Source organism: Aquarana catesbeiana, linkage group LG03, assembly GCF_042186555.1.
Source record: "Aquarana catesbeiana isolate 2022-GZ linkage group LG03, ASM4218655v1, whole genome shotgun sequence".
Classification (NCBI taxonomy): Eukaryota; Metazoa; Chordata; class Amphibia; order Anura; family Ranidae; genus Aquarana; species Aquarana catesbeiana.
Genome location: NC_133326.1, coordinates 244,764,158 through 244,781,210, shown reverse-complemented (window position 1 = coordinate 244,781,210; position 17,053 = coordinate 244,764,158). Strand labels below are relative to the sequence as shown.

The 17,053-nt window shown below is 42.2% G+C and overlaps 1 protein-coding gene across 2 annotated transcripts in view; it reads right to left on the bottom strand.

Moving 5' to 3' along the window:
• PDZRN4 (PDZ domain containing ring finger 4) overlaps positions 1-17,053 on the bottom strand; it is a 265,975-nt gene that overhangs the window by 54,137 nt on the left and 194,785 nt on the right. For both annotated transcript variants that reach the window (XM_073619931.1, XM_073619932.1), the window contains one exon: positions 14,216-14,278. In XM_073619931.1, coding sequence (XP_073476032.1) covers positions 14,216-14,278 — 63 coding nt within the window. The remainder of the gene's footprint in view (positions 1-14,215; positions 14,279-17,053) is intronic.

The following is a 17,053-nucleotide window of genomic DNA, read 5'->3' as shown; positions in this document are numbered from 1 at the left end:
TAAATAAAACATTTTGGCAGAAATAACAGCTAGATTCATGATCTATATAGCATATCAAATATTGCCAAAACATTTTTTAGCTTTACACAACCCCTTTAAGTTACTACACAAACCATCTGGCCATAAGAAAAGACACAGTTGATGCAGAGGATGATCATTTTTGTTTCAAAACAAACAGTAAATGAATGTGATATGTGATCTTCATGCTGTTAACTTCTACTGAAATGAGTAATGATATTGCCTAAGCTCCTATCACCCCATCACAGCCCTGTCTACTAGTATACATGTTTTAGGAGATGCTATCTTTTCAGTGCAGACTATTTTTCATTTTGTTAGCCCTACAGGCTTATGGATAAATATATCTAACGCTCAAAATAATGTGTATAATTTAAGATTAGCCCAAGTAGAGACAACTAATTCAAACAACATATGGTTCCTTTGATTCTCAGGGATATGTTTGACTTACATTACTGTAAAGGTATTGGAAATTGTTTAGGAAGTATACTTTTCACTTAACTGAATTGATATCTGTGATTCCCATTAAAGGGCAGTATGTCATTTCACATTAGTTCATTTTTACCCTGTGTACTGAAAAAAAACACTTAACTTCTAAGGCTGATGAAATTTGTGATCAACATAACTGGATACTGAATTGCCAGTAAGGCCGATGAGGTTAGGCCATAACTGCAACTGTCTAATGACAGTTTCTACTGACAGTAGATATCTTCAACATAGTAGCTCAGATACATCAGATATCACCATGACTTTTTAAAACTGATGTTGAATTATTCTTAGATAGAAACTGTAGGGAAAACAGGATTTAAGGTGACCAACAAGGGAGGGCAAGAGATAAGCTAGGAGAGTTGAAAGGAACAAAAAAAATGTGTATGGAAAACAAGTGTCCATGTCACCCCCTATATCAGCACCCTGTGACCTTTAATATGCTCCTGGCACAAAAATGAAAGACTAGTTTTATAGTCAACTCAGTATGCATAACATTTCGTAAAACTTCTGAGTAGCACAAGTTCTACAGATAACCTTTCCTGTGAGCAAAAAGTAAGTTGCGATTGCTGACTTCTGGTTCTACAAATGATCATCGCTTGGTTATCAGCTGATCCTGTTACTTTAGTGTTTTGTTAGAATCATAAACTCAGAATAAGTACTGACATTTCTTTGACTTTATTTGTTTGTATACCTATTCCAAGTTTATGACACAGAAGTCTTTGAAGCCAGTGTCAGGATAACAGCCAAGCAACTAGCTTCTTCAGAACAAACCCTTCACCCTTATCACCCTTATTTCTTCCGTAAAAGTTGTAAAGATTTCTACTGTATGCAAGCTCCTTCAAGTTAAAGAATGATTTTAGGCATAGTCATGTTGTACATAGGTATACTGAGCCAGCTTAGCCACTGTAACTATGTATGTGACATTCTTGGCTGATGCCACTGAAAGCTGAAAATCACTGAAGCTGACACTGCTACGTCAGTGATCTTCACTTGCTTCTGGGTCCAGTGGCTGCTTTCCTGCATTGTGAACACAGGAGGTTGCCTGCTCGGTATGGGCACCATTCAGAGAATGCTTTGCATTTTTTGAATGACTGCAAAGCATTCTCTGATTGGATGAGGTGGAGGGGTAGAGCAGTGATGGCTACCTCGTCCAATCAGAGAATGCTTTGCATTCATTCAGAAAATGCACAGCATTCTCTAAGTGGTTTCTATGTTGAGGAGCTGATCTCCTGTATTTACAATGCATCAGGCCAACCACTCAGCACAGGACCTGGAAGCAAGTGTAGATCACTGGAGTAGCGGTGTCTACCTCAGTGATTTGCAACTTCCAGGGGCAAGGTATTTGTCCAAGCTGGACCAATGTAACTATGCATAACCTACCAATGGCTGAAACTCTTCTTTAACTCTTATTGATGTCTTTCTATGGTTTTTGTTCCCCATATAGGCAACGGCATAGGGCGACCCAAAAGCAACGACATATGTTACATACATACAGTGGGGACAGAAAGTATTCAGACCCCTTACATTTTTCACTCTTTGTTATATTGCAGCCATTTGCTAAAATCATTTAAGTTCATTTTTTTCCTCATCAATGTACACACAGCACCCCATATTGACAGAAAAACACAGAATTGTTGACATTTTTGCAGATTTATTAAAAAAGAAAAACTGAAATATCACATGGTCCTAAGTATTCAGACCCTTTGCTCAGTATTTAGTAGAAGCCCCTTTTGATCTAATACAGCCATGAGTCTCTTTGGGAAAGATGCAACGAGTTTTACACACCTGCATTTGGGGATCCTCTGCCATTCCTCCTTGCAGATCCTCTCCAGTTCTGTCAGGTTGGATGGTAAACGTTGGTGGACAGCCATTTTTAGGTCTCTCCAGAGATGCTCAATTAGGTTTAAATCAGGGCTCTGGCTGGGCCATTCAAGAACAGTCACGGAGTTGTTGTGAAGCCACTTCTTCGTTATTTTAGCTGTGTGCTTAGGGTCATTGTCTTGTTGGAAGGTAAACCTTTGGCCCAGTCTGAGGTCCTGAGCACTCTGGAGAAGGTTTTTATCCAGGATATCCCTGCACTTGGCCACATTCATCTTTCCCTGGATTGCAACCAGTCGTCCTGTCCCTGCAGCTGAAAAACACCCCCACAGCATGATGCTGCCACCACCATGCTTCACTGTTGGGACTGTATTGGACAGGTGATGAGCAGTGCCTGTTTTTCTCCTCACATACCGCTTAGAATTAAGGCCAAAAGTTCTATCTTGGTCTCATCAGACCAAAGAACCTTATTTCTCACCATCTTGGAGTCCTTCAGGTGTTTTTTAGCAAACTCCATGCGGGCTTTCATGTGTCTTGCACTGAGGAGAGGCTTCCGTCGGGCCACTCTACCATAAAGCCCCGACTGGAGGGCTCCAGTGATGGTTGACTTTCTACAACTTTCTCCCATCTCCCGACTGCATCTCTGGAGCTCAGCCACAGTGATCTTTGGGTTCTTCTTTACCTCTCTCACCAAGGCTCTTTTCCCCCGATAGCTCAGTTTGGCCGGACGGCCAGCTCTAGGAAGGGTTCTGTTCGTCCCAAACGTCTTCCATTAAAGGATTATGGAGGCCACTGTGCTCTTAGGAACCTTAAGTGCAGCAGAAATTTTTGTAACCTTGGCCAGATCTGTGCCTTGCCACAATTCTGTCTCTGAGCTCTTCAGGCAGTTCCTTTGACCTCATGATTCTCATTTGCTCTGACATGCACTGTGAGCTGTAAGGTCTTATATAGACAGGTGTGTGGCTTTCCTAATCAAGTCCAATCAGTACAATCAAACACAGCTGGACTCAAATGAAGGTGTAGAACCATCTCAAGGATGATCAGAAGAAATGGACAGAACCTGAGTTATATATATGGGTGTCACAGCAAAGTGTCTGAATACTTAGGACCATGTGATATTTCAGTTTTTTCTTTTTTAATAAATCTGCAAAAATGTCAACAATTCTGTGTTTTTCTGTCAATATTGGGTGCTGTGTGTACATTAATGAGGAAAAAAAATGAACTTAAATGATTTTAGCAAATGGCTGCAATATAACAAAGAGTGAAAAATTTAAGGGGGTCTGAATACTTTCCGTCCCCACTGTATATTAAGCTATTGTTACAGAGTTTAACCATTTCTTGACCACGCTATAGCCGAATGATGTCTACAGTGCAGTCATCCAGTCCTGGCAGGGCCTCTGTTGACATCCTCCCAAAACCATGCCCCCCCCCCATGTGCTCGCTGTGGCATGACAGGATCTGTGATTGCTGTGTCCTTTGGTAACAGTTGATCACAAATCAGGGTAAAGGCCCAATCACAGTGGCCCTTTACCATGTGATCAGCTGTGCCCAATTACAGCTGATTACAATATAAACACACTTGCCAGTTATCAACATTTCTTTCCTCACACGCTGTCACAGCACAAGGAGAGGAGAGCCGGTAAATGGCAAGTTTGACAGGGGACATCTACACTGATAATCAAAGCACTGATCATCAGTGTTCTGATGATCAGTGCAGCCCCAACAGTGCCTATAAGTGCTCATCAGTGCTGCCTATCAGTTCCCATCAGTGCTGCCTATCAGTGCCCATTCAGTGCTGCCTATCAATGCCTCCTCATCAGTGTCGCCTATTAGTGCCAATCAGTGCTGCCTATCAGTGCCAGCTATTAGTGTCCATCAGTGCGGCATCATCAGTGTCCATCAGTGCAGCATCATCAGTGTCCATCAGTGCAGCCTATCAGTGTCCATCAGTGCAGCCTCTCTTTTTTCAACATTTTCTGTCTTTTTTCGTTTGTTTAGCAAAAGATAAAAATCCAGTGGTGATTAAATACCACTAAAAGAAAGCCCTATTTGGGTGAAAAAAAAAGGATAAAAATGTCATATAAGTTCAGTGTTGCATGACCGCACAATTGTCATTTAAAGTGCAACAGCACTGAAAGCTGAAAATTAGCCTGGGCAGGAAGGGGGGGGGAAGTGCCCAGTAGGCAAGTAGTTAAAGTGTATCTGTGGTCAAAATGTAAAATCATATATTCATTTTCACATTGTATCTCAATTATTTCTAGCCTACTAATAATTATTCTGAATGGTCTTAAAGTTTTCAAATTTTAGTGAAGAACCCCACACATTTACTTCTTTGAAATCTGTGATACTTATTCACTATGCCCTGTGAGTAGGCACTGCTGTGTTGCACATTTCTCAAAGCCTGTCCTCTCATTTACCAAGGGGCTGAGAGGAGGAATTTCAGAAGGCAGAGTCAGTCCAGGAACCAATGCTTGCAGGCAGTATGGTACCATGGGATATGTAGTCCTTAGAAATTGAAAGTAAATAGCAGAAGAGAAGCTGCAAAGCGTGTTATTAGGAACTATTGTTTGTATTGCTAGTACAATGCTGAAGTTAAAATGAATGTGTATGCTGTGACCTTAGATTTGCTTTAACTTAATAACTCATAACATTGCCTTCACAGTTCATAAACTTGCTTTTCCACGTTTTTTAATAGTTATAGGGATTTGTAGAAGGCAAGTTCTATTTCAATCGGTGCCATTGCCCAACCAATTAGTTTGCATCTTTCATTTTTTCCAAGCAGCATAGAAAAAGAAAATGTATTATCTGATTGGCTGTGCTCCAAATTAAGGCTATGGTGTTCCCAATAGTAACCTATAGCTGTGAAAGTTGGACTATAAGGAAGGCTGAACGCCAAAGACTTTATGCTTTTGAACTATAGTGTTGGAAAAGACTCTTGAAAGTCCATTGGACAGCAAGAAGATCAAACCAGTCAAGAAGATGAAACCAAACTTGAAGGAAATCAACCCTGAATATTCGCTGATCCTGAAGCTGAAACTCGAATACTTTGGCCACCTAATGTGAAGAGAGGACTCATTGGAGAAGACCCTGATGCTGGGAAACATGGAAGGAAAAAGGAGAAGAGGGAGACAGAAAACAAGATGGATAGATAGCATCATCGAAACAATGAACACAAAGTTAAGCAAGTTCGGGAGGTAGTGGAGGACAGAAAAGCCTGGAGCTTTGGTCAATGAAGTCACTCATGTAGTAATGCAAAGAGGGGACTCATTGGAAAAGACCCTGATGCTGGGAAACATGGAAGGAAAAAGGAGAAGATGGCAACAGAAAACAAGATGGATAGATAGCATCATCGAAACAATGAACATGAAGTTAAGCAAGCTCTGGGAGGTAGTGGAGGACAGAAAAGCTTGGGGCGCTATAGTCCATGAGGTAACGAAGAGCCGGACATGACTAAACGACTAAACAACAACAACAATCTATGTAATGAAACACCCGGGGGTTAATGTAAAAAACATGTGCTATAAGAAATATTCTGGTTGCCCTTAGAAAGAAATCAGTATTTAACTATTATTTCTGCATTCCAAAATTAACCCTTTAAGTGCCAAGTCCGTATGCCGTACAGACCTACAGAAGTGCCTGCAGGTGGCCAAGTCTGTACGGCATACGGACCTCGTTTCTCCCTCTGCGATAAACTTCTGGTCACTTCAATGACCATAAGCTTATATCAGAATTGTTTAGCAGACTCTGCTGAACAATTCTATAACTCTGTTCAACGGATTACAACCTACTTATTAACCCTAAATGTGACTGCCCCCCATCCATGCCACCGCTTCCCTGTCCCCTGCCACTCGACCTCCCACCTCTCCCTTTCATCTTAAACTGCCCCCCTCTCCTATCCCCTTCACCCCCATTCTTCTCCCCAGCACTGATCCCCCCCTCCACCCGATCCAACCCCCCCAAATCGGAACCCCGCAGCCACCATCATTAGCCGGCATCACTCCTCTGCCTCTCTCACCGGCTTCAGGTGCTGCATAGGGCTTGGGGGAACCCAGATGAGTCCCCCCCTGCTTGTCAGATCACCCCCAACTGCTCCCACACCCCTGATGCATGGCTGCTCTGAGCAGCATCTCTCCTTCCCTCCCACTGCCTGCAGCTTCCCTCTGCACTGATCTCCTATAATCTGTCAGGCTGGGGAGCGGTGCTTGTGGTGGTGACGTTGGGGCTTGGGGGTCTTAGTAAACATGTGTTTACCAACCCCCCTGTACAATGGATATAAGTATCGACCGCTGCTATATCCACTGGGAGCTGATAATTGTAACCGCGAGTGTACAATGTATCAGACTGTCATTTTCTGAATTAACGGAATCTCTATACAGATTCCTCATTCATTCAAGTAAAGTGCTACAGAGAAAGGGACTATCTTCAGTCCCTTTCTCTGTCTGAAAAAAATAGACAAACATAGTAAGACTCCCCAGGTCTGCCCACACTTACCCCTCCACGGTGACGGTCACCCCCCATCACACTCACCCCTCCACGGTGACGGTCACCCCCCATCACACTCATCCCTCCACGGCTTCCTCAGTTTCTCCCCCCCGGCCAACCCTATCCATCCTGATTGGCCAGGAGGAGAAGCTGGAAGACAATAGCAAATTATTAATTCGCTATTGTCACAAGTGGGTGGGTTTGGGGTGCAAGGCTCTGCACCCCGAACCCAACCTTTTTCAAACCAATTAGAGTCTCAGGCTCAAATCATGTGGCTTGAAAAAAAAAATCATGCAAACGTATGAGTCCGGCACCCCGCAGGGGGGTGGCACCCCAGCACCCCTAATGGACCGGTAAGACCCCTTTCACATGGAGTGGACTCTGTCAAGCAGATTTGCCTGCTCAGCAGGGGATCTGTCTGCTGCCCCCCGCTGAGCAGGCAGATGACAGGTCCGCGTCTGCTCCGCTGATGCAGAGCAGACATGGACACAGCTCGTATTCCCCAATGGGGTGGTCGGATGGAAACGGACCGCCTGTCCAGTTCCATGGGACACCATCTGATCCGATCTGCTAGATGGAAGGGGAATGGGATCCCCATCCCTCTATTTTTAGCAGACTGGACTTGATAGGATGCAGGCGGGTGTAAATGGACACATGTCCATTTACATCAGCCTCTCCATAGAGAACAATAGGTGGTCCGCTTGGGCCCGCCTAAAAAAACAGACAGGCAGATCCGATCGGTGTGCTTGTGTGAAAGGGGCCTAAGGCCTTGTTCACATAGGGCATACACAGCGTACCTTTACAGGGATGCAAAGTTGTTCCGTGCATCTCTGTGCAGGCAGTCCCATTGATGTAATTTGGGATGTAGCAACTGCACGAACAGAGCCATTGCTCCCAATTTTACATCAATGTAGGTCCACATGCATGTTCCTGAGCGCACACTATCTGCGTTTGGGGTGGTGTACCCACATAGATGTCAAATTGGGAACAGCAGCTATGCCTGTGCAGCCATTGCATCCCAATTGACATAAGTGGGACTGCCTGTGTGGGTATGCAGGGAACACCTGTGCATTCCTGTGTGGGTAAACATGCCCCCCCCCCATGGGCGTACACTTTAGTATGCCACATATGAATGATGCTTTAATAGCAATTTAGCAGGAATTTTGTAAGTTATGTTGTGTTTATGTGCACTATCAATGATTTTAGTGTATTTTTTGCAAAAATATTGTTTTGATAAACATTTCACAAATATCGTGCTGCCTTAAAAATCAGTAGCTCCTTCTTTTTATTCTACTGGCCATGCGCTTTCAGAAAATATAGGGTTTGAGGGGATTTTCCTGAAATTCTGAAAGCTGTAAGTGAAAAAGAAAAACCTATATATTTGTTATTTATTAACTCAATACAGGTTAAGCTTTTATATTTAGTAGGTATTTAGCAGGGATTTTGTAAAATTAGCTGTGTTTTTATCTGCTAATAATGGTTTTAGTGTATTTTTTGCAAATATATTGGTTTGATAAACATTTGCGCAAATACCGAGGGGTCCAAAAAAATCAGTAGCACCTTCTTTTTATTCTACTGATCATGTGCTTTCAGAAAATATATGGTTTGGGGGTCTTTGACAAACTCTGAAAGCTATAAGTGAAAAATAAAAAAGCAAAAGAAAAAAATAGTAAAAATCGTCTGGCCACCAGAGTGTACAAAATAGAGCACAGGGCCTGGCAGCGAAAGGCTTAAAACTAAAACAAGGATTAGCTGATCAGTTGCTATGGGCAACAAGATATTTTCCCATTATTTTGATTTTCCTACACCAGCACCCTAGTGTCCAAGTACAGTTCATTTCCATGGCCCAATCTCTTATAATACAAATAATGAAAAAATGGTGACCAAAACGCAGTGGTTTGTTTTCAATTACAATGTGTTTAATGCAGCCAAACTCTCTTTTTTCAGTTTTTCCAGTTCACAACTGCACAGCTAATTATGATAATTGAATCTGGTGGGTCTTCAGTTTGCCCAGATCATACATTTCTTTAATAGCTAGTATGATCATAAAAATATACAGTAATCCTTGTCATAGCAAAAGCTTTTGGGGCTATCAGATGTGGATCATTAGCTTTTCTACCATACAGTACAGTGCTTCAAAAAACAAATTACATACAAAGTAGAGGATATTTTTAGATCCTATATGTTATTAAAGTTGCATATTTAGTGGTCACATCCTGCTGCTGCTGTTGACTGTATATATATTTTTTTTCAGGTAATATTTAACCACACCTGCATACAAATAATTTTGATGTGTGCTTAAAGATTTACTTTGGCTATTTATGGCTAATTTGGATAAAATAGCTTTTGGCTGGTTTTGAAACAGACTGAATGGATCTTAACCACTTCAGCCCTGGAAGAATTGGCTGCTCAATGACCAGGCCATTTTTTGCAATATAGCACTGCGTCGGTTTAACTGACAATTGCACGGTCCTGTGACGTTGTATCCAAACATCACTGACGTCCTTTTTTCCCACAAATAGAGCTTTCTTTTTGCGGTATTTGATCATCTCTGCGGTTTTTATTTTTTGCGCTATAAACAAAAAAAGAGCTACAATTTTGAAAAAAAATATATTGTACAATATTTTGTACTTTTTGCTGTAATAAATAGCCCCATTTTTTTTTTAAAAAAAGCTATTTTTTTCCTCAGTTTAGGCCGGTATGTATTCCTCTACATATTTCTGGTAATAAAAATCACAAAAAAGCGTATATTGATTGGTTTGCAGAAAAATGATAGCGTCTACAAAATAGGGGATAGATTTATGGCATTTTTATTATTATTTTTTTACTAGTAATCGCGGCGATCTGAGATTTTTATCGAGACTGCGACATTATGGCGGACACATCGGGCACTTTTGACACATTTTTGGGTCGATTGACAATTATACAGCAATCAGGGCTATAAAAATTCACCAATTACTGTATAAATGTCTCTGGCAGGGAAGGGGTTAACACTAGGGGGCTATCAAGGGGGTTAACTGTGTTCCCTATGTGTGTGTTCTAACTGTGGGGGATTGGGACTGGCTATAGGAGATGAGAGATCGTAGTTCCCAGCTTGTAGGAACTCACGATCAGTCTCTCCTCTCCTCACAGAACTGGGATGTGTGCGTTTACACACACACGTCCCTGTTCTGTCTCTTGTGCCTGTGATCGCTCGTGGCCAGTGGTCATCGCGACCGCTGGTCACGAGCATCGGCACTTCCGCTGTGCAGCGGGCACGCGCGCACGCCTGCTATCCCGCTTAAAGGGACGGATGTATAGCTACGATGGTTCGCGGGATCGTGCCGACCTGCCGCAGTATAATGACGGCGGCTGGTCGGCAAGTGGTTAAATTATATTCAGAAATATTGTTATTCATTATAGTAATAGCAAACATCTGACTGCTATGTAGTACAGGAGAATAAAATAATATGGCAGAGAAATGCAGCAATAGCTCTTGTTTTAGAAACCTAAATAAATACTTATCTATAAGAAGTATGAAGCATGGGTGTGGGTGTCTGATGGAAGAACTGCTTATATTGCTCTATTGTGACCTGTTCAACCCAGCGGGTTGAGCGAAAAAAAACTGACAGCTCTGGTTGGAGCCGCTGTACTACCAATACAATGTTAGTGCAGCGATCTCCCCTGCTGTTCTTTTGTGTTCTGACAGGGGGGTGTTCCCCCCCCCCCCTCCAGAACACTCTGATCAACGCTCCCAGCCATTGGCTGAGAGCACTGATCGGGAGCCAGTCAGCTGCAGACAAACAGCTGACTTCTGACAGACCAGCTGACAAACACAGAGGCGGAATGATGGTTGGTTTTTATTAAACCGGTCAATGTCTCCCTACATTCGACCCTTGTGTACTAGGCATTAGCTAGTTTTCTAGGCTGCCCAGAAGGGAAGAGGTTAGAAAAAGCTTAGCAGTTTCCCAAGCATTTCTGAGCTCTGCCCCCTACCTTGTGTTGTAAATAATTTACCAGGTAACCATGAACTGGTGGGAATGTCGTAGCAGCCAGATAGCAAACAGTGGTAGGGGTGACAGGTCCTCCGGTAGTGAAGAGGTTGGTGCTTTGGTCCCCTCCCTAGCGGTTGGTTACCCAAAAGTACATAGGACCAACCCCACAGTATGGAGGACCCATAGACCTTGCCACGGGTACAGAAGAGTAAGGAGTTAATTAGGTGCACACATATGGTTAGTGCTTGGTGCATGGAGGGATACCATTCTGTCACTGGGAGTGAGGTGGCAGAGTAGTGCTGGACTGGTTGTGCAGGAAACAAGCTCAGCAGTGTCCCCCTCTAAATGCTACATTCAGAAGACAAGGTGTAGTTCACGGGAAGAAATTAATGTGTCACATGTGTGTTTCTAAGCTGGTGTTTCTTCCCTAATGTTGAGTTCACATGACCACGGCCCTGCTTGGCATTAGTGAGAGCTTACACAAAAAGAGGTACCCCCATGTGCAGGGATAGAAGGCACCTCCCATTTTTGCAAGGCAATATCATCAAAAGAAAAAAGAAAGCTTTATATATTTTGTAATTGCCAGAAAGCAGGCCCATAGCAGAAAAGTAATATTAGTTCTGGTCCATATGGGTTAAAGAGGTGTGAAAGCTGAAGTGACTAAAAGCCTGGAAGTTCTAAACTCAACTTTCAACCAAGTGTGTTCATTTGCTGAAGCATTATTTACACACATTTTCAATTAGCTTTATTGGCCCCATATTTGGCTCTGTTGTAACGCTATTAACATTATGATTTGTGAAAATTTGTTTTATGTACTTGCTAACAACTGTGGATTTCATTCATATTAGGGTTTGACGGACAAACTTTTCCTTTTGCCCATGAATACCAGTAAGATTCTTCATTTTAAAACAGCATGATAGCTAAATTCAATTTAAAACTAATAGCAACAAAAAAGGTTCTTCAGCTAGGCCTGTTTTGCAAGTGGTTGTTTCTGTGTTGCTCACCAATCAATTAGTCAAAGTTTAATGCACCAACTAAAGGATAGAGTATAGAAATCTTTTCAACGGTTTGTCATTTTTTTATGTATATACATTCACAACATGCAATTTAAAATAACATTGCATCAGAAAAAAAAATCACAGAAAAAAACAGTTGCCAAAAAAACTGACTGTAAAATTCCTCTGTTGAGCCCGATGTCGGAGCTATGGAAAACTTTGAGTGTGTCTGCATTCTGGCTGCCCTAGTCCACAAATGCACCTGCCAGGATATCTGGCTTGTTAAAAAGGCCAAGCAAAAGCCTACTACATGGATGTTAAAGAGGTGTTCCAGCCAGGGTGAACAAAAATTAAGTCAGCAGCTACAAATAGCTGCTGACTTTTAATATTAGGGCACTTACCTGTCCAGGGAGCCTGTGATGTCTTCACCCCAGCTGATCTTGGGATCGACTCCCAGATGTTGCCGCTGCCACTCCTGGTAGGGGAACCTGGCAGTGAAGCCTTTCAGCTTCACAGCTGGTTCCCTACTGCACATGCGTGAAGCGAACTGCACTTTATAATTGGCCCGTGGCAGGGGAAGGAGGAGGGAGGCCAAAGTTCCGGAAGAACTGGCTGCGCCCCATCTCCAGAAGTAGTGAAGGGGACCTGTCAAAAAACCCCTCCCCCTAAAAGGCGCCAAATGTGTCACAGGATGGGGGAGGAATCATATAAGCGGAAGTTCCACTTTTGGGAGGAGTTCTGCTTTAAGTAATTGTTGAAGTAGGCAAAACTGTGTCTTTTGTTTACTGCTGTATTTTCTGTTCTCTGTTGTCCAAAAATAAACATGAAAAGACTAGTAATCCTTTAAGAGACTATACTGTGTATATATATATATATATATATATATATATATATATATATATATATATATATATATATATATACAAACATCTGACTTACAGTATCTCACAAAAGTGAGTACACCCCTCACATTTTTGTAAATATTTTATTATACCGTTTCATGTGGCAACACTGAAGAAATGACACTTTACTACAATATAAAGTAGTGAGTGTACAGCTTGTATAACAGTGTAAATTTGCTGTCCCCTCAAAATAACTCAACATACAGCCATTAATGTCTAAACTGCTGGCAAGAAAAGTGAGTACACCCCTAAGTGAAAATGTCCAAATTGGGCCCAAAGTGTCAGTATTTTGTGTGGCCAGTGGCCACCATTATTTTTTGCGCTCTTCCACTGTCCATTTAAGGATGCCCCACAGATGCTCAATAGGCTTTAGGTCTGGAGACATGTTTGGCCAGTCCATCACCTTTACCCTCAGCTTCTTTAGAAAAGCAGTGGTAGTCTTGGTGGTGTGTTTGGGGTCGTTATCATGTTGGAATACTGCCCTGCGGCCCAGTCTCCGAAAGGAGGGGATACTGTATATACAACTCCTTCTTATAAACGGAGAGAGACAACAGGAAGTGAGAGGAAATCTACCCATAGGAAGGGAAATTCCCTCTTGTAAGAGTTATCATGGGAAAAGGGTGTCTCCACTGAAGCTTTATCACCAATCCTTGTTTCCATGACATCCCAAAATGTTCAAAATCCAATTGTCATAGGGACAGAATGTGAGGTGAAATCTTCTGAACAGGAGCACAGACAGCAAAACAAACATTACAGGGGTGTTAACCCTTCACTATGCTATCCAAATGTGGATCTCTGCAGCTCCTCCAGAGTTACCATGGGCCTCTTGGTTGCTTCTCTGATTAATGCTCTTCTTGTCCAGTCTGTCAGTTTAGGTGGACGGTCATGTCTTGGTAGGTTTGCAGTTGTGCCATACTCTTTCCATTTTCTGATGATGGATTGAACAGTGCTCTGTTAGATGTTCAAAGTTTGGGATACTTTTTTATTACATAACCCTGCTTTAAACTTCTCCACAACTTTATCCCTGACCTGTCTGGTGTGTTCCTTGGCCTTCATGGTGCTGTTGAAAATTTCAAGGGGTACGAATACTTTTTCAAGGCACTGTACCCCCCGCTGCCAGCACTGCCCTTTCTGTGACAGTGGACTCTCCCTACACCCGCTATCACTTTTTGAAAATAGTGTAGCTGTACAGGGCTCCTGTGAATGAAATAACTACAAGTAATGTCTTCAACCGTAGCAGAAGTACTTGTAGATTGAATGGGCTGCGAGCACGTTGCTCTGCACACTCGCAGTACATTCAGTCTTCCTCTAGCTTTGCAACTGTAAGCCCATATGGGCAGGAGGATGACACAGCACTCGCGATCTACTGATCGCAGGTGCAATGCTCTGCAGGCTCCATTAAAAAAGATATTAAATGCACATTTTTTAACCTTAGCTTCTAAAATATATGCTTTAATTATGACTCCTGAGATTATGTCATTTTAATGCATCACACGTTCTAAAAAATAGAGTAGCAAATAAAGAAGCCTCTGACACTGACCTGCAAAATCCTATCTCCTTCTCGAATGCGACCATCTCTTGCTGCAATACTTTCTGGAGCGACCTAAATGAAAATGAGAAATGAAGGGAATGAGAATGAAGGTTTTAGCTTTTTGATAAATAATTTCCTATTATACAAGTATAAACAACTGTCAAGTAGATGCTAGATTTCATGCTATAACATTTTTAGGGATCTATAGAGGCAAAGTATGATGGTTCTCTTTTGTAGATAAAGAGTGTCCATAGATAGGGAAATTTCCTGGCAAGAACAAGTAATGACATTGCTGCCCATCCTCAATGCATTGCATTTCTCTGTGACCCAACTCACTCTTCTTACTGACACATATAATAGGTGAAAGTGGCACACTTATGTATTTTCTTGTTTTCCCTCTGTAAAAGGGAATGTTCAGCACCTGCTAGCTTCCTGTTAGGTAAATGCTGTTACTGCTCCCTAAAAAAGACTCATATGACTTAGTCTTTACGCAACTATGACAGGCTATGGTAGATCCTACCAATTGTTTTTCAGAAATCAAACCATTTATTAATACTTCATTTTTTTCATGTATAAGTGTCTGAATGCATAATCATTTTTAAAGAATTTGTAGGGATCTGTTACCCTCTACTGTTAGCTGCTAATACACAGTATTATGTATAACTATATATTAACACTTCCTGTCCTGGGGAGAAACTTTGAAAACCCCAGAAGGAGGAAGTAAAGAGGAATAGAAAGTCTCAGCCACATGTCCGGTCCAAGGGAGTTGCTGCTGTTGTATTTTTATCCACACCAGAAGTGGAGACTATTAAGCAAGTATTCCTATGTTCAAATAGTTTAACTGCTGCTGCCAATAGCTTGTTTAGTAGGAATCTGAATCCTTATGAATCCTTATGACAGACAGATTATCTATGTGCTATTGCTTATATCTCACATGCACAGTGCCAGATAGCTAAACAACAGTTGGAGGATCCCCCCTCCGACCACTGACCTTGTCTTTAGGTCAATGACAGAAAAACAGACACCACATCATCCTCAGGGGCCCCTGCAACTGGACTTTGCTGCAACATGCAACATTCATCTGGAGGTATCTCTATTACTAGACATATATATAATGCCTTGAAAACCCCTTGAAATTTTCCACATTTTGTCATGTTACAACCAAAAATGTATATCTATTTTATTATTTTATTGGGATTTTATGTGATAGACCAACACAAGGTGGCACGTAAATGTGAAGTGGAAGGAAAATATTAAATGGTTTTCACATTTTTTTTACAAATAAATATCTGACATATGGTATGCATTTGTATTCAGCCACCCTGTGTCAATACTTTGTAGAACCACCTTTCCCGGCAATTACAGCTGCAAGTCTTTTTGGGAATGTCTCTACCAGCTTTGCACATCTAGAGAGTGACATTTTTGCCCATTCTTCTTTGCAAAATAGCTCAAGCTCTGTCAGGTTGGATGGAGAGTGTCTGTGAACAGCAATTGTCAAGTCTTGCCACAGATTCTAAATTGGATTTAGGTTTGGACTTTCACTGGACTTCACATTCTAACACATGAATATGCATTGATCTAAACCATTCCATTGCAGCTCTGGCTGTTTAGGGTCATTGTCTTGCTGGAAGGTGAACCTCCGCCCCAGTCTCAAGACTTTTGCAGAGTCTAATGCTGCGTACACACGTTCGGAAATGCTGCCAGCAAAACTCTGATGAGAGCTTTTGGTCAGAAAATGCGACCATGTGTATGCTCCATCGGACTTTTGCTGGCGGAATTCGAGCCAGCAAAAGATTGAGAGCATGTTCTCTATTTTTCAGTCGGGAAAAGTTCCTATCCGAAAATGCAATTTGGACACGCAAAAAATCACGCATGCTCGGAAACAATTCAACGCATGCTCGGAAGCATTGAACTTCATTTTCTAGGCTCGTCGTAGTGTTGTACGTCACCACGTTCTTGACAGTCGAAAGTTCAGAGAACTTTTGTGTGACCGTGTGTATGCAAGCCAAGCTTGAGCGGAATTCTGTCGGAAAAACCATCCAAGATTTTTCTGACGGAAATTCCGCTCGTGTGTATGGGGCATAACAGGTTTTCTTCTAAGACTGCCCTGTATTTGGCTCCATCCATCTTTCCATCATCTCTGACCAGCTTCCCTGTTCCTGCTGAAGAAACACATCCCCACAACATGATGCTGCCACCACCATGTTTCAAGGTGGGGATGGTGTGTTCAGGGTGATTTGCAGTGTTAGTTTTCCGCCACACATATCATTTCCTTTTAGGCCAAAAAGTTAAATTTTGGTCTCATCTTCCACATGCTTTCTGTATCCCCCACATGGCTGCTTACAAACTGCAAATGGGACTTCTTATGGCTTTCTTTCAACAATGGCTTTCTTCTTTCCACTCTTCCATAAAGGGCAGATTTGTGGAGTGCACGACTAATAGTTGTCCTGTGGACAGATTCTCCCACCTGAGCTGTGGATCTCTGCAGCTCCTCCAGAGTTACCATGAGCCTCTTGGTTGCTTCTCTGATTAATGCTCTCCTTGTCTGGTCTGTCAGTTTAAGTGGACGGCCATGTCTTGGTAGGTTTGTAGTTGTGCCATACTCTTTCCATTTTCCAATGATGGATTGAACAGTGCTCCGTGAGATGTTCAAAGCTTGGGATACTTTTTTATAACCTAACCCTGCTTTAAACTTCTCCACAACTTTATCCCTGACCTGTCTGGTGTGTTCCTTGGCCTTCATGATGCTGTTTGTTCACTAAGATTCTCTAACAAACCTTCAACAGGGCTTCACAAAACAGCTGTATTTATACTGAGATTAAACTATGCATAGGTGGACTCTATTTA